Consider the following 22,206-nt stretch of genomic DNA (forward strand, 5'->3'; position numbering starts at 1 on the left):
GCTGGCTTGTGTTTTTACTGTAAGGATTTAGAAGTTAGCAATGGAACCTGGGAAATGTATTCCCTGGGCCACACTTGTTAGTTTTTAAGTCACACACCATTTTCTCTGTTACAGGGGGACTTGGGAAGGCAGACAGCTGCATTATTACTTTCTTTTCTTTGCAATAAATTGGTTGCTGTTGTATCTTTAACCTTTCATTAACCTTCCCAAACTTTTCTGTTGTTGTATGAAACTTCAGCACTTTTCTCCCTTGCCCCCCAGGGTCTTTTCATAGAGAAGAGATATTGTGGCCAAAGAATCATACCTCTCAGAGGACAAGTCAGCTTTCCTCCAGCACTGGAGATGGGAGGTTGTCTAGGGATGGAGTGCTTTCTTGTCCTTAAGTTTTTAATGTGTGTGATGGGTGGGTCTCCAACATGTATTGTCATATGCACTGTCCCCTGCATTTCATTCTGATGTTTTATCATCTGGTCTTATTTTACCAACTTCACTTTTCTAAATTACAGTGTGAACCTCTAGGGGATCTTATTTTTTCTTTCTTGAGTTATTTTTTCTCACTGATAGGTTCACATCCATCTTTTAGACATTATGTTCATTATGTTGACTATAGGTATTTGCATAGTTGCCATTCTGGTTTTTTTTTTTGTTTGGCTTGTGTTTTATGTGCTCTCTTGCAGCCTTCTCCTTTGCTCCAATGCAGTGTGAAGGAGTCCTCGATTCCCTTTATGTGTGTGCCCTGTTTGTCTGTACCTCCTCCCTAAAACCTGGACATATCCACCTGCTTTCTCGTAGTTATATAAAAAACTATTTGGGTTATTTCCTCAGTGTGCTTCTCTCCAAATTTAGGACTCTTATTGAGGAATCTCAAAATTAATAGATGAATTGGTTGATTTTTGCATATCAGTGCTGCTTTTTAGGGGTGGAAGGTAGGACTAGGAGTCACCAAAGCTTGCTAGAATTTCTAATTTCTGAGTTCTTTAATTTTTAATTTTTTTAAATTTTAAATTATTTTATTGTTGTTCAATTACAGTTGTCTGCATTTTTCCCCCTCTACTCCCCCCAACCCCAGCCAAACCCACCTCCCTCCCTTTTTTCCACCCTCCCCCTTGGTTTTGTCCATGTGTCCTTTATAGTAGTTCCTGAAAACCCTTCCCTTCCATTGTCCCCTCCCCCCTGGTTATTGTTAGATTGTTCTTATTTCAATGTCTCTGGTTACATTTTGTTTGGTTTTTTCTTTTGTTGATTATGTTCCATTTAAAAGTGAGATCATATGGTATTTGTCCCTCACCGCCTGGCTTATTTCACTTAGCAATTCCACTGCTGGGATGATGTCCTAAGAGCCCTGAAACACCAATCCAAAAGAAACTATGCACCCCAATGTTCATAATTTCTGATTTCTTGGTCCTCCTCTTTTTGAACATGGTGCTGTGAAGTTGTGCCCCTTTCCCTGTTTGGTTACTGCTGGTAAATGTTTTATAGGCTTTTGCCACTTTTGTTAATATAACTTGGCACTTGTTTGATTCATCCTCATTTTGCCATGTATACCTAGAATTTGACTTTTTTAAAATCAAAATCAGTGTGTGTGTGTGTGTGGTTTTTTTTTTTGTTGGACTTTTAATCCTGCTGTGTTTCTTAGTCACTACTTTATTATTTTTTAGGATTTTAAAGTTAACTTAATAAGGATTTTTTTTAATTGTTGTTCAAGTACAGTTGTCTCCCTTTTACCCCTTCCACTCCCCCCTACCCCAGCCATCCCTACCTCCTGCCCTTGATCCTACCCCTTTTTGGCTTTGTCCATGTGTCCTTTATACATACATGTTCCTTGACGATCCTTCCCCCTTTTCCTCCTCTTATTCCCTCCCGCCTCCCCTCTGGTTACTGTCAGTTTGTTCTTTATTTCAATGTTTGTGTGTGGTTATATTTTGTTTGTTTGTTTGTTTTGTTGATTAGGTTCCACTTATAGGTGAGATCATATGGTATTTGTCTTTCAATCTACTTTTATTATGTAGTTTTGGGGGATACTCAGATGGAACAAGATATCAAATGGAAAGTTAATTTTATTTTTCAACCCAAATATTTAATGGCTTATTTTCTGACATTTTTTGCAGGATCTGTACATTGATCGTCCTTTACCTTATTTAATTGGGTCAAAGCTGTTCATGGAGCAAGAAGATGTAGGTCTTGGAGAGCTATCCAGTGAAGGTATACTTGGTACCAAATACTTTTATTACTTTTAATTTTTATATCTTAACTTTTTTATTTTAAAATTTTCTAATTTCAAACTTTACATTAATTTTGTAAGAATAGTATCAAGAACTCCCACATACCCTTTATCCAGCTTTCCCAGTTGTTAACATTTCACCATATTTGTTTTATCTTTTTCTCTCTCAATATATTTAATATTTTTTTTCTGAACCTGACAGACATCAAACAGATATTCTGTGTGTGTTTTGTAAGAAGAAGGACATTTCTCTTACATAGCCACACTAAAATGATCAAAGCCAGGAAATTTTACTGGACATGATACTACTAGCTAATCCTCAGTCACATTCATATTTTCCAGTTGTCTCAGTGATGTCCTTTTACAGTCACTTCTTTCCTCTGATCTAGGATATAATCCAGGATCACTCACTGCATTTAGTTGTCAAAAAACCCCCAAAACACTTGCTTTGCTTTTCACAACAATAACATTTTTGAAGAGTATAGGCCAATTTTTTTTGCTTTGTAATTAGTACACTTTTTTTTGGTAATTATTAAGTATCTTGAGGGGAGATACTTTGAGGCTATGTAAATATTTCATTCCTTGCTGTAGTGCAGATTCTTTTAATTCCAGTTAATGGTACAGATAGTTTTATCAACATTTCTGTGATGCTGATATGTGGTGGTTTATGGTTTTGAGAAGAAACTAATCATATTTTCTTATGAATATTGGTGGTAACCCTTATCTTTGTTCTAAATAGAAGGTTCAATAGGCAGTGACCGTGGTAGCATTGTGGACAGTGAAGAAGAGAATGAAGAGGAGGTAAGGACTGTTTAGTGTGTCCAGGTCATGAATGGCAGGAAACTTAGGATGTGTTTAGCAGACTAAGTAAATACATGTTTGTGAATTAGCAATCTATTTTCATAAATCTTTTAACAGTGATAGAAGCCATTTTCTGAAGTTTTTCTCTTGGGATTGGATTTCCTTATTGTTTGGGGAATTAATAGGGGATTAAAGGAAAACTACTTTAATCTCTTATTACCGTTTCTCTCCTTCCATCTCCCCACCAAATCCTCTTTTCACTAATATATTTGGAGGGGGACAGCTTAGGTATTTTGGTGGGATCTCTTCCTGAGATACAGTCTCTGAGTAAGTTCTGTCTTTGAATAATTCTAGGAAAAATGTGTCCAGATTTGAAACTTTTCTTACAAAACCTTCTAAACCGGAAAAATACTTAAAGCATCCACTTATGTTTTAGCTTTGTTGCTGCCACTACCATCTTCATGTCCAGCATATAATCTGACTCCTTGCTCTAGGGACTCAGGGTCTGTGGACCTTGACCGCTGTTGTATCTGGCTTTGTTCCTTTAGATGGAATATTTGTTATTGCAAAGAATAGAGACATTTGAGCATGGATTTCTAAAAGGAGATAGGATTGTATGCTTATACTCCTTTTTTCTCTCATCCTCTTTCCCTGCTCTCTTTTAGCCAGCCCTCCAAACACAACACCTAATAGTAGGAAATAAGTTTTCCTTAAATAACCTCCCTATAACTGGGTCATTAGTGAATCCTTTGCTTTTAGCCATTAATATAAGTCTTTATGTAATTGCTGGTGGAAAATACTGATGTTCCCTTCTTGGGCCTGATGAATCACCCTGTTTAAAAGGGAATTTAAACAGTAGAGTCTAAAAAGTAAAATAACACAAATCAACTTTGGATAATTAAGTTAATCAAATGTGCAACTCTTACTTCAAATTCAATAGTCAGAGAGACATGAACAAATTGTTAAAGATATTTTGATTAACCCCAAAATGTTACATGTGAAGTGGAATAGTCCTTGGTGATACAGCCAGTTGTCATTGATACTTGAGGTGACCAAGTAATCAGTACAGAGACTAAGTGTTGATGAGCTCCAAAGGCTTAGAGTCAAAATTTACTGTGCTTCTGAGTAAAGCCTCTATTAACAACAGAGCCTTTTCCCCCCTAAAGGAGTCAGATGAAGATTTTGCCAATCATAGTGACAGTGGTCAAAACCAGGTAAGGCCCATGTGTTAAAGTGATAGCATATATACTAAATAGATAGTAAAATAACTTTTGAACAACTTACTTGAAAATAAGGATTTATTCATATTTACAACTATTTTTCCTTCAAGCATTTCATATTTTTAGGCTAATTTCTCGTATATATTTTTAAAATTTTACTTTATGTTTTATGTTAATTTTTCTTAGGGAAAAAAAGAAGTAAAAAACAAAATTAGGAAGAGAGCCTCTCAAAGAAGGCCCAGTTACCCAAACTGAATTCCTTTTCCCTGTTTTAAAATTTAACAGTATAGCAGTAACATGAACACTCAAAAGACGAAAATCTTCTATTCTTACTGTTTTTGTATCATTGTCTTAGTTTTTCAATATCCTTCTAAGGATATATTCTTTTTGTAAAATATACATAATTTATTTTTTGCTGTTTTATATTAATATAAATGTTTCTTTGTTCTTGTCATTTTAAATAGTCTTTGTAATTTGCTTTGTAAAACTATGTTTTTAAGCACATTAATATCTGACGCTGTCATGGTCTGTAAATGTGTATGGAAAATAGTTTATTTTCAGCACTTTATTTTTGAGATAATGATGTATTCACTATTTTCATACATAAAAATCATTTGCTTATGTGAACTGTTTCCTTAGGCATAAGTGGTGTAGAGTTACAGTAAAGGCTGTTGATGGACATTCTGGATTACACATCCCGCATAACAATTTTTCTGCAGCCTCATCAGCACTGGGATTATGATTTTTGCTACCATAATATATGTACAGCCATATATAGAGATTGTCCCAGTTTGCATTTGTTTCCTAATTGAGAAATATTTTTTCATAAAAGTTTTCAACTGTCAAATTAAGGATTTAGTACTTTTTGCTTGGTAGTTGTATTTTCCCAGTTGAATTCACAAATGTGGTTAGTCTCTATAATTTTAATGATCAAGTCACATTTTTTTCTATGGAATTTACTATTAAGATCTATAAATTAAGTTTTTCAAACAATACAGTATAGTGATTAAAAGCACTGGCATAACCATTTGTTTGTATTGTTAAAGATAGACTGGTTTTGTGTACCATAGCTAACCTCAGAGTTCTAAAGATTTTAGCATGGTGCCTGGCAGACTGTCAGCCATCAGTCTTCATCTTCTCACACTCTCCAGAGGTAACTGGTGTTATGTTCTGTGAGTGTACACATCCAAGCGTTTTTCTTTGTTTTTACAAGTATATCTGTGCCTGTGGAGATAATGTAGGGATGAGGGGGGTGCAGAGTATCATACTCGGTTTATCATTCAGTTTTTTCACCTGATGCTTTGGATATCTCTTTAATTGTTATAGCTTATTTTTTAAAAACTATTAGTATTCTTATTAAGATAAGATGATACTTATTTAGTTTAATCATTTCTGTAGTGATGGATGTTTTTAGTATTTCATTTTGCTGTTATATTCTTGTGCTAAAAATAAATCTTGTATATTATTTGTTCTGACATATGTACTGATTTATAACTTTTGCTTCATTTAACAAATAGTTACCATTTTGCCTAAAGGCTAAGTAGCAGTATTTCTTTTTTAGCTCGATGATCTTATCTAATAGTTCTAATCTGGTGGTTTATACCCAGCACACTGAACAAATGAGTGATGAAGAAGAGGATGATGATGGTTGTGACATTTTCGCTGACTCTGGGAAGGAGGAGGAAGATATTGAGGACATTGAAGAAAATACTAGACCTGTAAGAAACAATATAGTTACTATTTCTTGGCAAAGTATAGAAATGGTACCTAAAACTCATTCCAGTTATTGTCATTTATAAATGTAACCATCTTATATCATATTTGTATTTTCATTTACTTTTGAAACTAATGGTTGAGCATTCCAACTTGCCTTTCAAATGTCACTTTTTCTCTTTCAAATGTTACAATTTTACAAGTCAGATGATTCAAAATATATTCAGTTTCAGAATTTTAAGACCTTTAATACTTCTCCTCCTCCCCCGACCCCAAGGACTTAATGATAATTTTCTTATGTAGCTCTTTGAAATGTAAAAAAATAAAATAAAATATGGAGCATCTCCCTTAGGAGGAACACCCTTATGAGTCCCGTTTCTCAGGTGATCTGTATACAGGGAGCATATGTTTAAATTCATTTAGTTAAACCCTGTTTTCTCATTTCAATTTCTGTATAATTATTTACAAAATTTGGTAAGGTATTCAAAAGTAAACTGTACTAGTTTGTATGTTACAAAAAGTGATTCTTTTGGTCTCTTCTGCCTGTAGAAAAGACCCACAACCTTTGCCGATGAGCTGGCTGCTCGGATCAAAGGGGATGCCACAAGGCAGATGGGAGAGGAACAAAGAGGTACACCCCGTGCCCCCTAAGATAAGTTAACACTGTGGTGGTGGGGAAGTGCAGAACCCTGCTGGGCTTCCTGAGGGCAGTTCCCTGTTTAATTTTACTCAGTCATGAGAGACTTGTGTTGTACTTCTTCCTTTTGGTTTATAGACTCTGATAACTGAACACTGTGGAGGGGGGCCACAGTGTTTTGGGGGGCCAAAAATGCACATTTATACATTTATATAACATTGTATATGCAATTTCAGGGAATTAATGGATACCTCAGAGAAACATGGGCCCCAGATTAAGAATCACTGGCTCAATATTTACCCCTATATCTTTACTAAATGAAAACATTCTGTACAATGTATTCTACAGAGTGGTATATGATTCAATAGAGTGGAAATATGTAAGGATTATTCTTTCAGCAGGCATAGCCTTGATAGGCACATGACCCTGATATGTAAATTGAAACTTTTTGCTTAAAAAGAGGCACTTTTGAGCGTCTGATACGGTAAAGCACTGACTGAAGGGCTCAGGTGGAGCAGAGATACAAAGGTAAATGGCTTGCTCTGAGCTTAGGAGCCGTGAGGATGGCAGACACATATGTAAAATATCAGATAAATACTAATCATACGGAATGTGGTTAAATCTGTGACATTTTCAAGGCTTATCTCCCGGAACAAAACCTCAGAAGATGTTGAAAGAGAAGAAGGAAAGGAAAACTTCAGATGGTAGGTCTTGTCCCTTGATTCTGTTTTTTATTTTTTTAACTGACTCTAGGTTCTTTATTTTATGTTTTTCTTTTCATTAAATTTAGTGGGGTAAGATTGGTTCATAAGATTATATAGGTTTCAAGTGTACAGTTTTATAATACATCATCTGCATATTGCATTGTGTGTGCACCCACCAGCCAAAATCAAACCTTGTGTGCCATATATTTGACTTTCTTTACCCTTTACTAACCCCCACCCAACTTCCTTCTGGTAACCGCCATACTATTGTCTGTGTCTATGAGTTTTTGTTTGTTTTTCTTGTTGGTTCATTTGTTGCTTTCAGTTTTATATTCCCTATACAAGTGAAATCATGTCGTTCTTAATTTTTCTGTCATACTTATTTGGTTTAGCATGATATCTCAGGATTCTTCGATGTTTTTGCAAATGGCAGTATCTCATCTTTTCTTACAGCTGAGTAGTATTCCATAGTATATACGTATCACGTCTTTATCCAGTCATCTATCAAAGGACACTTTGGTTGTTTCCATCTCTTGGCCTTTGGTGTTTCCATGTATTGGCCACCATTAATAATGCTGCAGTGAACTTAGGGGTGCATTTATTGTTGTGAATAAATGTTCTCAAATTTTTCGGGTAGATACCCAGAAGAGAGGTTGCTGGGTCATATGGTAACTATTCTTAGTTTTTTGAGAACCCTACACACTGTTTTCCATAGTGGCTGTTCCAGTTTACATTCCTACCATCAGTGAATGAGTGTTGCTTTATCATTTTTTAAAAAATTGAAATAAACTTCTATTTTTAAATTACATTTTATTGATTATGCTATGACAGTTGTCCTGATTCTTTCCTCTTTGCCCTCCACCACTGAGCACCCACTACTTCTCAAGCAGTCCCTACACCATTGTTCATATCTATGGTTCATGTGTTTAAGTTCTTTGGCTACTCCATTTCCTATACTGTCTGTTACATCTCCATGGCTCTTCTGTGACTACCTATTTGTACTTTTTTTTTTAAAATATATTTATTGATTATGCTATTACAGTTGTCCCATTTCCCCCCTCCCTCACTCCACTCCATCATGCCCACCCCCTCCCTCCCACATTCCCCCCCTGTAGTTCATGTCCATGGGTCATACTTATAAGTTCTTTGGCTTCTACATTTCCTAAACTATTCTTACCTTCCCCCTGTCTATTTTCCATCTATCATTTATGCTACTTATTCTCTGTACTTCCCCCCCTCCCCCTCCCACTCCCCTGTTGATAACCCTCCATGTGATCTTCAGTTCTGTGGTTCTGTTCCTGTTCTAGTTGTTTGCCTAGTTTGCTCTTGTTTTTGTTTTAGGTGTGGTGGTTAATAACTGTGAGTTTGCTGTCATTTTTACTGTTCATATTTTTTATCTTCTTTTCCTTAGATAAGTCCCTTTAACATTTCATATAATAAGGGCTTGGTGATGATGAACTCCTTTAACTTGACCTTATCTGAGAAGCACTTTATCTTCCCTTCCATTCTAAATGATAGCTTTGCTGGATAGAGTAATCTTGGGTTTAGGCCCTTGCCTTTCATGACTTTGAATACTTCCTTCCAGCCCCTTCTTGCCTGTAAGGTCTCTTTGGAGAAATCAGCTGACAGTCTTATGGGAAGTCCTTTGTAGGTAACTGTCTCCTTTTCTCTTGCTGCTTCTAAGATTCTCTCCTTCTGTATAATCTTAGGTAATGTAATTATGATGTGCCTTGGTGTGTTCCTCCTTGGGTCCATCTTTTTTGGGACTCTCTGAGCTTCCTGGACTTCCTGGAAGTCTATTTCCTTTGCCAGATTAGGGAAGTTCTCCTTCATTATTTGTTCAAATAAGTTTTCAATTGTTTGTTCTTCCTCTTCTCCTTCTGGCACCCCTATAATTCAGATGTGAGAACATTTAAAGATGTCCTGGAGGTTCCTAAGCCTCTCCTCATTTTTCCGAATTCTTGTTTCTTCATTCTTTTCTGGTTGGATGTTTCTTTCTTCCTTCTGGTCCACACCGTTGATTTCAGTTCCAGTTTCCTTCTCATCACTGTTGGTTCCCATAGCCTTCATTTTTTCATCTAGTTTTTGACTAAATTCAACCAATTCTGTGAGTGTCCTTATTACCAGCGTTTTGAACTGTGCATCTGATAGGTTGGCTATCTGTTCGCTGCTTAGCTGAATTATTTCTGGAGCTTTGAAGTGTTCTGTCATTTGGCCTTTTTTTTTTTTTTGTCTTGGTGTGTCTGTTACTTAAAGGGGTGGAGCTTTAGGTGTTCCCCAGGGCTGGGTAATGCTGGTTGCTGCACTGTGATGCTGTATGTTGGGGAGGGGCCGAGAGGGAGCAATGGCGCCTGCTCCACTCTCCACCGGATTTCAGTCACTCTCTCCGCTACCCACAATAAAATTGGGCCCCTCTGGTGCTGGTTCCCGAGTGGGTGGGATTGTGCACGCTATAGACCCCTGTGGGTCTCTCCAACAAACTCTCCTGTGAGGCTGGGAGTTTCTCCTGCTGCCGCCCCAACCCCCACAGGTGTTTTCAATCAGGGGTTTGAGGCTTTATTTCCCCGCGCTGGAGCCCTGGGTTGCACAGTCTGCCTCACTCCCTGCCGTTTGTCCCGGTTTATCTATGTGCGAATGTGGGGCCGCGGGGTGCTACCCACTGCTCTGCCTGCCCCGTTTTCTGCCACTCTTGAGTCCGGCCCTCTCAGTTTATCTGCGCGAATGTGGGGCCACAGGGTGTGCTAGTGGTCGGACTGCCTGCCCCGCCACAGCCACGCGAGTCCTCTCCACCCCGGTGCCTGTCTCTGTCCCTCCTACTGGTCTGGATGAATATTCATTTTTTATTTCCTTGGTGTAGGACCCCCTTGCCGTTTGATTCTCTGTCAGTTCTGGTTGTGCGAGGAGGCGCAGTGTGTCTACCTACGCCGCCATCTTGGCTCTCCCCCCTATTTGTACTTTTTAATCTCACCTCTTCACCCATTCCCCCACACACCCCTCCCATCTGGCAACCATCAAAACATTCTCTGTATCCATGATTCTCTCACTGTTCTTCTTGTTTGCTTAGTTTGTTTTTTAGATTCAATTGTTGATAGATAGTATTTTTTGCCATGTTATTGTTCATAGTCTTGATCTTCTTTTTCTTAAATAAGTCCCTTTAACGTATCAGGTAATAATGGTTTGGTGATGATGAACTCCTTCAGTTTTTTCTTGTCTGGGAAGCACTTTATCTGCCCTTTGATTCTAAAAGATAGCATTGCTGGATATAGCAATCTTGACTATAGGTGCCTGCTTTTCATGACTTTGAATATTTCTTGCCAGTCTCTTCTATCCTGCAAAATTTCTTTTGAGAAATCAGCTGACAGTCTTATGGGAACTCCTTTGTAGTTATTTTCTGCTTTTCTCTTGCTGCTTTTATGATTCTCTCTTTACCTTTAACCTTTGGCATTTTAATTATGATTTGTCTTGGAGTGGGTCTTTTTTGCATTCATCTTGTTTGGGACTCTCTGTGCTTCCTGGACTCAAATGTCTATTTTCTTCATTAAATTAGGGAAGTTTTCCTTCATAATTTTTTCAGAGATTTCCAATTTCTTGTTCTTTCTCTTTTCCTTTTGCACCCCTACGATGGGAATGCTGGACCTCTTGAAGTTGTCCCAGAGGCTGCTTATACTATACTAATTTTTTTGGAATCTTTTTTTCTTCTTGTTATTCTTATAGGTTGTTTTTTGCTTCTTATGTTCCAAATACTTGATTTGATTCTAGCGTCATCCATTCCAGCAGAGTTTCCCTGTAACTTGTTCTTTATTTTAATTAGTGTATCCTTTGTTTCTGAATGGATCTTTTTATGCTGTTGAGGTCCTCATTAAGTTCTTCAAGCATCCTTATGACCAGTGTTTTGAACTCTGCACCTGATAGGTTGTTTATTTCCTTTTCATTTAGCTCTTTTTCTGGAGTTCTGATCTGTTGTTTTATTTGGGCCATATTTTTTTTTTCTTCCTTTTTTTTGTAAAATTTTATTTATGCCCTGGCTGGTGTGGCTCCTGTGAACCAAAGGGTCGCTGGTTCAATTCCAAGTCAGGGCACATGCCTGGGTTGTGGGCCAAGTCTTCAAAAAAAAAGATTTTATTTATTTATTTATATATTTTTTCTGTCTTACCACTTTATTAAACATGAAAATGATGGAGAATTTGTTTTTAAATACACCCAAATGAAAAATATTCAGTCTTCTAGTTTGACATCAGATTTATGTAGTAAATGCTAAAGAAAACCTTTTAAGATAAAAATAAAGTTTAAAAAAACCTATTAGTTGAAATCTAAATTTAAGACAGGAATGAAGATAAGGTCAATTGAAGCTTGCAATTCTTAATTAAACATTGATTGAATACTTAACAATTTTCCTTGAATTTAATTTAGATATCTTTACCTATCTTTCTTTTTTTTTTAATTATTTTATTGTTGTTCAATTACAGTTGTCTGCATTTCTCCCCACCACTCCCCCCCACCCCAGCAAAACCTGCCTCTCTCCCTTGCTTCCACCCTCCCCCTTGGTTTTGTTCATGTGTCCTTTATAGTAGTTCCTGAAAACCCTTCTCCCCATTACCCCTTCCCCCTTCCCCTCTGGTTACTGTCAGATTGTTCTTAATTTCAATGTCTCTGGTTATATTTTGTTTGCTTTTTTCTTTTCTTGATTATGTTCTACTTAAAGGTGAGACAATATGGTATTTGTTCCTCACCACCTGGCTTATTTCACTTAGCATAATGCTCTCCAGTTCCATCCATGCTGTTGCAAAGGGTAGGAGCTCCTTCTTTCTTTACGCTGCATAGAATTCCATTGTGAAAATGTACCATAGTTTTTTGATCCATTCATTTACTGATGGGCACGTAGGTTGCCGCCAGCACTTGGCTATTGTGATTGTCCTGCTATGAACATAGGGATGCATAGATTCTTTTGGATTGGTGTTTCAGGGTTATTAGGATATAATCCTAGCAGTGCAATACGCAGGTCAAAAGACAGTTCGATTTTTAGTTTTCTGAGGAAATTCCATACTGTTTTCCATAGTGGCTGTACCAGTCTGCAATCCTACCAAGAGTGCACTAGGGTTCCCTTTGGGTTCTCCACATCCTCTGCAACACTTGTTTGTTGATTTGTCTATGATGGCCATTCTGACAGGTGCGAAATGGTATCTCATTGTGGTTTTAATTTGCATCACTGAAGGCTAGTGATGCTGAGCATATTTTCATATGTCTCTGGGTCCTCTCTGGGTCCTCCTTGGAGAAGTGTCTGTTAAGATCTTTACCCATTTTTTAATTTTTTTTTTTGTCTTGCGGTGGAGTTGTGTGAGTTTTTATATATTTTGGAGATCAAACCCTTGTCCCAGGTATCATTGGCAAATATGTTTTCCCATATAGTTGGTTCTCCTTTCATTTTAATGCTGTTTTCTTTAGCCATGCATAAGCTTTTTAATTTGATGAGGTCCCATTTGTTTATTCTTTATGTCCCTTGTTTTAGGAGACATATAGGTAAAAATATTGCTGCGTGGAATGTTTGAGATTTTCCTGCCAATGTTTTCCTCTAGGACTTTTATCATGTTACAACCTATATTTAAGCCTTTTATCCTCCTTGAATTTATTTTGGTGTATGGCATAAGTTGGTGATCAAGTTTCATTTTTTTGCATGTAGCTGACTAGATCTCCCAACACCATTTGTTGAAGAGGCTATTTTTGCTCCATTTTATGCTTCTTCCCCCTTTGTCAAATATTAATTGACCTTAAAGACTTGGGTATATTTCTGGGCTCTGTCTGTTCCATTGCTCTATGTGTCTGTTCTTACGCCAGTGCCAGGCTGTTTTGATGACAGCGGCCATATAATACAGTTTGATATCAGAATTGTGATCCTTCCTACTTTGTTTGTCTTTCTCAAAATTGCTACAGCTATTCAGAGTCATTTATGGTTCATATAAATTTCTGAAATGTTTGTTGTATATCTGTGAAGTATGTCATGGGTACTCTAATAGGGATTGCATTGAACGTATAAATTGCTTTGGGTAGTATGGCCATTTTGATGATGTTCATTCTTCCAATCCATGAGCGTGGTACATCTTTCCATGTGTTTGTGTGTTCCTTAGTTTCTTTCTTCATTGTTGTGTAGTTTTCTGAGTACAGGTCTTTTACTTCCTTGGTTAGGTTTATTCCCAGGTACTTTTTTTTTTCTTGTTTCTATATCAAATGGGTTTTTTTTCCTGATTTCTGTTTCTGATATTTCATTGTTGGTATACAAAAATGCCTTTGATTTCTGAATATTGACTTTGTAGCCCACTGTTTTGTCAAATTCACTAATTAGGTCGAGTAGTTTTTTGGTGGAATCTATAGGATTTTCTATGTACACTATCATGTCATCTGCAAACAATGACAGTTTTACTTCCTTCTTTCCAATTTGTATACCTTTTCTTTCTCTTTCTCGTCTGATTGCTGTGGCTAGGCTTCCCATACTATGTTGTTTAGGAGTGGTGAAAGCAGACATCCTTGTCTTGTTCCTGATCTTAGCGGGAAAGCTCTTAAGTTTTTGTCATTGAGTATGATGTTGGCTGTAGGTCTCTCATTTATGGCTCATATTATGTTCGGGAATGTTCCCTCTATTCCCACTTTGCTAAGTGTTTTTATCATAAATGGGTGCTATACCTTATTAAATGCTTTTTCCGCCTCTGTTCATATGATCATGTGATTTTTGTGTTTAGTTTTGTTTATGTGATGTAGTATGTTTAATAATTTGTGAATATTGTACCATCCTTGCATCCCTGGGACGAATCACACTTGCTCTTGTTGCATGATCTCTTTAATGTATTGCTGGATGTGGTTTGTCAATATTTTGTTGAGGATTTTAGTGTCTATGTTCATCAGCAATACTGGCCTGAAGTTTTCTTTCTTTGTCGTGTCTTTATCTGGTTTTGAGATTAGGATGATGCTGGCTGCACAAAAAGAGTATGGGAGTCTTCCATCTTCTTGAATTTTTTGGAATAATCTGTGAAGGATAGTGGCTAGCTCTTCGTTAAATGCTTTGTTAAATTCTCCTGTGAAACCATCAGGCCCAGGGCTTTTGTGTGTCAGAAGCTTTTTGATTACTGCTTCAATTTTATCACCTGTTATTGGTCTGTTCAGGCTTTCTGCTTCGTCATTGAGTTTGGAAGATGATATTTTTCCAGAAATGTGTCCATTTCCCCTAAGTTTTGAAATTTTTTGGCATATAGTTCTTTGTATTTCTATGGTATCAGTTGTAATCTCTACTCTTTCATTTCTGATTGTGTTTATTTGGGTCCTCTCTCTTATTTTCTTGTGGAGTCTGCTTAAAGGCTTGTTGATTTTGGTTTTGTTTTCAAAGAACCAGCTCCTGGCTTCATGGATCCTTAGAATTGTGCTTTTATTCTCTATGTCATTTAATGGTGCTCTGATCTTGGTTATTTGTTTCCTTCTACTTGCTCTGGTCTGTCTGTGTTGTTGTTCCTCCAGTTCTTGTAGGTTTAGGTAGTTGAGTTGAAATATTTCTATATTAGTTAGGAATGCCTATATCGCTATGAACTTCCCTCTCAGAACTGCCTTTGCTGTGTCCCATAAATTTTGGAATGTTGTGTGTTCATTTTCCTGTTTCCAGAAACTTTGTGATCTTTTTTCCTGAATCTCATTCATAAACCCATTCATTGTTTAATAGCATGCTATTCAATCTACATGAGTTTGAGTGTTTTGGGTTTTTTTCCTTCAAGTTTGTTTCTAGTTTCAGTCCCTTGTGGTAGGAAGAAATGCTTGATATGATTTCAGTTTTCTTGAATTTGTTGAGGCTTGTTTTGTGTCCTATCATATGGTCTGTTTTTGAAAATGTCCCATGTACATTTGAAAAGAATGTGCATTTTCCTTCGTTCGGTTGAAAGGCTCTATATATATCAGTTAAGTTCATTTGATCTAGGAAGATTGTTCAATGCCGCAATATCTTTGTTGATGTTTTGTTTATAAGATCTGTCCATTTTTACAGTTGGGTGTTGAAATCCTCTACTCTGATTGTTTTGCTCTCAATATCTTGAAGTCCTCAAAGATTTTCTTTATGTATTTGGGTGCTCCTCTGTTGGGTGCATATATATTTGCAATGTTTATGTGTTTTTGGTGGATTCTCCCTTGAGTATTATGAAGTGTCCTTCTGGGTCTCTCTTTATGGGTTTTTTGAATTCTGTTTTGTCTGATATGAGTATTGGCACCCCGGCTTTTTCCCCTGTCCATTTGCTTGGCATATTTGTTTCTAGCCCTTCACTTTCAGTTTGTGTAGATGTTTTGTTCTGAGGTGGGTGTCTTGTAGGCAGCATATGTTTGGGTCATGATTTCTTATCCATTCAACTATTCTATGTCTTTTCATTGGGGCATTTATTCCATTTACTTTTAAGATTATTATTGATAGTTACTTATTCACTGCCATTTTTTCATATCTGTGTTCCCCTCCCTCTGACTGTTTTTTTGCCTGTTGTTAAAGCAAACCCTTTAGTATCTCTTGCACAGCTGATTGGGAGGAAGTATATTCTTTGAGTCTTCTTTTGTCTGGGAAGCTCCCTGTTTGGCCTTCCATTTTAAATGAGTCTTGTTGGATAGAGTAATCTCTGTTGTCAGCCCTTGGTTTTCATTACTTGGAATATTTTCATGCCATTCCCTTTTGGCATGGAGTGTTTCCATTGAGAAGTCAGCTGCTAGTCTTATCAGGGTTCCCTTGTATGTTACTTCCTGTTTCTCCTTTGCTGCCTTTAAGGTTCTCTTTGCCTTGGAATTTTCCCATTTTAATTACGATGTGTCTCAAAGTGGGCCTCTTTAGGTACCTCTTGGTTGGGACTCTCTGTGTTTCCTGGATTTGGGTGACTTTTTCTCTCATCAAATTAGGGAAGTCTGCCATCATTACTTTTTCAAATAGGTTTTCTATCCCTTGCTCTTCTTCTCCTTCTGATGTCTCTATTAAATGGATACTATATGGATATTATTCCTTTTCATGTTTTCCTGCATTTCCCTTAACCCCTCTTCATTCTTTCTGAGCCTCTTTTCCTTTTCTTGCTCATTCTGGGTGTTTTTTTCTGCCTTGTCCTCCAGCTCGCTGATCTGATCCTCTGCTTCATCAAGCCTGCTGTTGATTCCTTCTACTGTGTTCTTCAATTCAGAAATTGTATTCTTCATTTCCTCTTGGTCCTTGTTAGTTTCTATTTCCTTTTTCATGTTGGTACAGTTTGCAGTGAGTTCATTGTAGTTTCCCTGTAGGTTTTGGTAATTGTCTGTGAGCTCATTGAGCTTCCTGATAACCAGTTCTTTGAACTCAATATCTGATAGTTTACTTGTGTCTATTTCATTTTGCATTCTTTGTGAGTCTTCCTCCTTTCCTTCAGATTAGGGTTTGTTTCTTTTTCTTCACATTGTTTGTGATACTCTTCTTGTTAGCCTCTGCTTTTTAAATTGATCTCTTTTGACCACCTGGGTTTGTGGTGTGAACTTCTATGGTAGAAGACCTGTGAGATTCAGTGGTGCAGACTCCTTGATCTTATGAGCTGGCTTGTCTTGGGCTGACATTTATGTTGGCTCTGTATATGTCTTTGAGTTTTGATTGTTCTTGGGTCTTTCTTTGATGTGTCCTTCCCTCCAGCTGGTTAACCGATAGTCACACCGTCCACCACATTTTGTATTCTGTTGTGCAGGTGTGGACAGGTTCTGTTGAAGCTGGTTCTTCCGTGTGTACAAGGTGTTGAAGCTTCTCTCTTGCTCTTGTTCAATTGTTTGTTCTGGGTTATTTCTCCACCATTGAGTTGTATTTCCAGGTAGGTCTTGGGTGGAGGTTAGTTTGGCTTCTACTCCCTCCTTCACCTTCTTCTGTTGTTACCTCTTGGTCCTTTCTTTGATGGTGCGTTTCTTCTTGCAGCAGGTATAGTAGTGTTCACAGCTCCCACGTACTCTTTTTTGTGATCAGTTGGAGGGGGAAGGTAAAATGGTTTAAGGTAGCGGGAGTGTATTCTATGGTATTTAAAGTACCAACCTGTAGAGAAGAGGTAAGAGATCCTTTGGGTATGTATAGTGTTAAAAGTGATATCTCACCCAAGTAGCCACTTTTTAGAAAGGGTGGAAAAAAGATAAGACTCTTATTAGGGGTTGGACGGATTGTGAGTTGGATCTAGAAAGCAGCGAGCTTGTGGGTGGTCAGATTATGAGCTAAAATGAGAGTAAAGGATAGAAAATAGGTGTAGTGTGGGAGAGAACAGAGTTAACCACAACAGTAATAAAGTTCCAGAAACAGAAACAGTGAAGTGAGCTAAGATCTGGGAGGGTTGCTTTGTAGTATTTACAATTATATGGAACAGCAATTATTTATAATAGTAATGGAGCAACAATCATATGACAGAGTCTATGTGATCTGAATAACAAGAATAGCAAGTACAGGACCTAGAATAGTGTGCTATTGGAACACAAGTGGAGTGGAAGACAGAAAATTAAAAATACACTCAAAAGAGAGAAGAAGGGAAACCAAACAGTGCAGTTTAACAAACCAAGCAAAGAAGTCTAAACAGAAAGAAGAAAAAGAAAAAAATAGTAATAAAATAAGAGATGTGAAAATAATGAGAAAATAATAATAATACAAATATACAATTGCAACTTCTCTGGAGTAGCAAAGTGAAATTTGTCTCACTGTCTCAGTTTTGGTATGACCCCTCTTTGGATCTTACTCTGGTCCTTTCACAGGTCCAGGTTTTATTGTTTCACTTGTGGGAATTTAAAAAAAAAAAGAAAAGAGGAAGAAGGAAATAAAAAAAAGAAAGAAGGAAAGAAAGGAAGAAGGAATTAAAATTAAAAGCCTTCTGCTGGCTTTAAACAAGCCAAGCCAGTTCTGCAGGTTTCCCTGGCTGCAGCAGGCTGAGGGGGGATTGGTTTCACTTTTCTCCCTTCCTGTGATACTGTGTGATGGGGGCCAGGTCTGAGCTGCACTCTTTGTAGTTGCCCAACCTCCAGCCCAGTTCCTCAGTTTGCTGCTGGGCCCCCAGTGCCCTTCCTATGCCTTTAGTCCACCCGTTGTGCTGTCCTTGAGGTGCACTAGTTAGGGGCAACTCACACACCACCTTCTTGCTCTTTGCTGTCCTAGATGCTAGGGACTCTTAGAGTTTCTTCAGGGTAGTTCAGGCCTCCCATGAGTTAAGTAATTCTGGGGACTGCTGACTCCATGAGCCCTGCAGGTCTCTCTGCGGGGGTGTCTCCGCTTTCCTCTTAGAGAGCTAGTTGGACCTATAGGGCAGGGGTGCAGCTGTGGCTGCCCTGGCAATTGTGGGTGAATGCCTCCTCTGCTGCTGTTCCCGAGGTGGTGGTGTTCAGCGATAGGTGCCTGTGGGTGGCGGGTCAGGCGCACTCCCTCCCTAGCACTCAGCCTCCCCTGCTGGGGTGGGTTTGGCAGCCGCTGGACTGTGGTTTCGGGTGCGCACTATCCCTGGGGCTTCGGTTGTGAGCGCACGGCCTCCGCTGCTGCTGCTGCTTCTACTGCTGCTTCTGCTTCTGCTGCTTCTGCTTCTGCTGTGGCAGCAGCGGTGGCCAGGGTGGAGGAGTCAGGCTTGTTCCGCTCCTGGGTGTGTGGGTGTGAGCGCTTGGCCTCTGCTGCTGTAGTGGGAGGGAGCACAGTTGAGGGACAGCATTGTTGGGCACACATCAGCCTCTGCTGCCATGGCAGTAGCTGGCAGGGGGGGCGGGGTGCGGCTAGGTCAGTGGTGCTCCACTGTGGTCCTGGGCTTGGTTGGGAACCTTCTGCCGGTGTGGCTGTGGTAGGGCCTCAGGAGGTGGGGATAGTTGCTGCACGGAAATTCCCTAATCAGCCCCCGAGTGCCTCTTTTTTTTCTTTTTCTTTTTGAAAAATTCCTCCTATTCAAGCCTTCTGCTCCAAACAAGTGCCTGGATACGGTTGCCTAGCCCAACTCTCCAACCATATGGGAGACTCTCTGGGTCAGGGTCCGTCAGGGCCCAACTCTTCCAGCCGGTGTCTGTAGTCTCAGTGGGTACACACCGCCCCTGTGTGTTTGCCACTTAGTCCTCTCCCTCCTCCCCATGACTTCAAGCATCCAGGTCCCTCTTGGTGCTGCTCAAACATTGTTTGGCAGGAGAGGGGGCTGTTGTCCTGGCTCTCTCCCAAGAATCCTGTGGCAGACCCAGCAGGCATTGGGCCTGGGCCTGTAGCCACCCTGATCCCCTTGCTGGTCCTGGGGACCTTATTGTCCCAAAGGACTCTCCTTACTGTGTGATTTTTCAATGTCCTCTACAATTTTGGCCTCCAGTCTTCATATATGCTGGGATACCGTTGGCTGTTTACTCTGTTCCTCAGAGGATCAGCTAGGTATTCCATCTGGGCACAGGGGGAAGTGGACTCCACTCCCACCTATCTTGCTGCCATCTTTCCCCGAAACCTATTTATTTATTTTTAGAGAGAAGGGAAGGAAAGGAGAAAGGGAGGGGGAGAAACATCAATGTGTGGTTGCTTCCGAGTGCCCCCATCCAGGGAACTGGCCTGCAACCCAGGTGTGCGCACTGACTGGGAATTAAACCAATGACCATTTGGTTCACAGGCCTGCGTTCAATCCACAAGCCACACCAGCTAGGGTGGGCCCTATTTCTTTGTTTCCTCATTTTGGTAGCCTCCCTTTGTTTGTTTCTATGTATTAAGTAGAGCTGCTTTGACTCTGTGTCTTGGTACATGGTCCAGTGTAGTAGGTGTCCTATAGGGACCAGGGGCACAGCCTTCCCTATCACCCAGACTGAGTATTCAAGGTGCACGCTTCTTGTTGGCTGAGTATACCCTCCTCTTGTAGTTGATCCTTGGTTGCTGTTGGCAGATTAATGGGAGGGATTTACCCAGGCCAGTCGGCTACAAGGTTTGGCTGTGACCACTTACCATCAACCTCCTCCACAGAGGATAAGTTGTGCAGGGGCAGGGTGGTGGTACTTTAACGTGGTCTGTAGCTGTCCAATGAGTGTGCTGACCCTGGGGTTTCCCTGATGGTGTAGGCCATGGTCAGCACCCACTTGTGTTTTGCCTAGGGCCACCTTGCCTGAACTCTAAAGCAGTCTCAGATGGCTGCTACTTGTGCTGGGCTTGGAGATTCCCAGGCAATGCCAAAGTGTGAATCTAGGCTGACTGCTCATGGTGCTAGTTTTGGGGCTCACTGAGGCCAGCTGTTGTTTGTTTGAGAGGATTTTGGAATTTGTGCAGCTTGAGCCAAGACCAACAAATCATATGCAAGAGCAGCTTGGGTGGGCCTGTAAGTTGGGTGGAGCGGAGTCTCTGGGGATCTCCAAGGCAGATAAACAGAGTTAGTTAGGTTGATGGAGCATCAGATATGTCACCAGCTTGCGAGTTCCATGGTTCTGTCAGGGGAGGGACCAGAAAAGGGCCAATGGCCTCTGCTCACCTTTATGCCAGACACCTCAGTGTCTCCCAGCTTGCCACTGGTGCATTCCAAGCTGACACCCCAGCGCCAGAACTCAGAGTAAGTCTGAATAGGTGAGTCCATGTGTAGGTTCTTTAAGAGAAACTCCTTGGGGCTTTAGAAGTTTCTTCCACTGACTTAATCCCTGCTGGGTTTTGCAGTCAGAAGTTGTGGAGACTTGACTTCCTGGCACTAAAACCCTGTGTTGGGGACTGGTGTGCGGCTGGGCCTTCTTGCTCCCAAGATAGACCTCCCGAATTTTTATCCACCACAAGTGGATGCAGGACCAGCCTGTTCCGCGTCCTGTGCCCCGCCTACAAGTTTGAATGGATGTGGTGTAGTTGTCAGACTCCAATTCAGCTTGATTTCTGATGGTTCTGAGTGATGGTTTTTCTATATTTTAGTTGTAATTTTGATGTGGTTGTGTGAAGAGGTGAGCCTTGTCCACCTACGCCGCCTCCTTGACTGGAGGTTTGAGGGTTACTTTTTCTGTACAACCTCTCCAACACTTATCACCTGTCTTGTTGATAATAGCCATTCTAGTAGATATGAGATGGTATCTCAATTTAGTTTTGATTTGCATTTCCCTAATACTAATGAAGTTGAGCATTTGTATGTCTTCTTGGGAGAGGTGTCTGTTTAGGATTCTCTGCCCATTTTTTAATTGGGTTGAGTTGAGTTTGGTGTTGAGTTGTATGAGTTTTTTATATACAGCGGTGGGTAAAAGTAGCTTTACAGTTTTATGGAAAATGATACATTAATTAATAAATTAAAATACAAGAATAAACTTTCATGTACTTACAACTATAAACCTACTTTTGCCAACCCCTGTAGTTTGGATATTAATCCCTAGTTTGAACTGTTGCTTGCAAGTATCTTCTTGTATTCGGATGGCTGCCTTTTGTTTTGTTTTGCTGTGCAGAAGTTTTTTACTTTGTTATAGTCCTATTCATTTATTTTTTGCCGTTATTTCCTTTGCCTTTGAGGTCAAATTCACATAATTCTCTCTGAGTACGAGGTCCATACCTATATTTTCTTCTATGTAATTTATTGTTTCAGGTCTCATAATTAGGTCTTTGACCCATTTAATTTTTGTAAATGCAGACAAACTGCATCTAGTTTCATTCTTTTGCATCTGGCTTTTCAATTTTACCAGCCCCGTTTATTTAAAGGCTTTCTTTTCTTCATTGTATGTTTTCAGCTCCTTTGCCTCATATACATGTGGGTTTATTTTTGGGCTTTCAGTTCTTTTCCATTGGTCTGTGCATCTACTTTTCTTCAAATACCATAGTGTTTTGTTTATTGTAGCTCTGTAGTGTAATTTGAAGTCAGAGAGTGTAACACCTCCAACTTTGTTCTTTTTTCTCTGGATTGCTTTGCCTATTCAGGGTCTTTTTTGGTTTCATACAAATATGATGGTTTTTTGTTCTATTTCTTTTTTTGAAATATA

At 39.3% G+C, this 22,206-nt stretch overlaps 1 protein-coding gene across 7 annotated transcripts in view; it reads left to right on the forward strand.

The window, feature by feature from the left end:
- Positions 1-22,206, forward strand: part of LOC112305292 (WASH complex subunit 2) — an 83,494-nt gene that overhangs the window by 12,660 nt on the left and 48,628 nt on the right. For 6 of the 7 annotated variants that reach the window (XM_045195945.2, XM_045195943.2, XM_024561010.4 and 3 more), the window contains 6 exons: positions 2,109-2,202; positions 2,961-3,022; positions 4,189-4,236; positions 5,850-5,960; positions 6,505-6,586; positions 7,231-7,296. In XM_045195945.2, the coding sequence (XP_045051880.2) occupies positions 2,109-2,202; positions 2,961-3,022; positions 4,189-4,236; positions 5,850-5,960; positions 6,505-6,586; positions 7,231-7,296 (463 nt within the window). The remainder of the gene's footprint in view (positions 1-2,108; positions 2,203-2,960; positions 3,023-4,188; positions 4,237-5,849; positions 5,961-6,504; positions 6,587-7,230; positions 7,297-22,206) is intronic. The other variant, XM_053922059.2, reaches the window with a different exon arrangement.

The sequence above is a fragment of the Desmodus rotundus genome, chromosome 4, assembly GCF_022682495.2.
Source record: "Desmodus rotundus isolate HL8 chromosome 4, HLdesRot8A.1, whole genome shotgun sequence".
In the NCBI taxonomy this organism is placed as follows: Eukaryota; Metazoa; Chordata; class Mammalia; order Chiroptera; family Phyllostomidae; genus Desmodus; species Desmodus rotundus.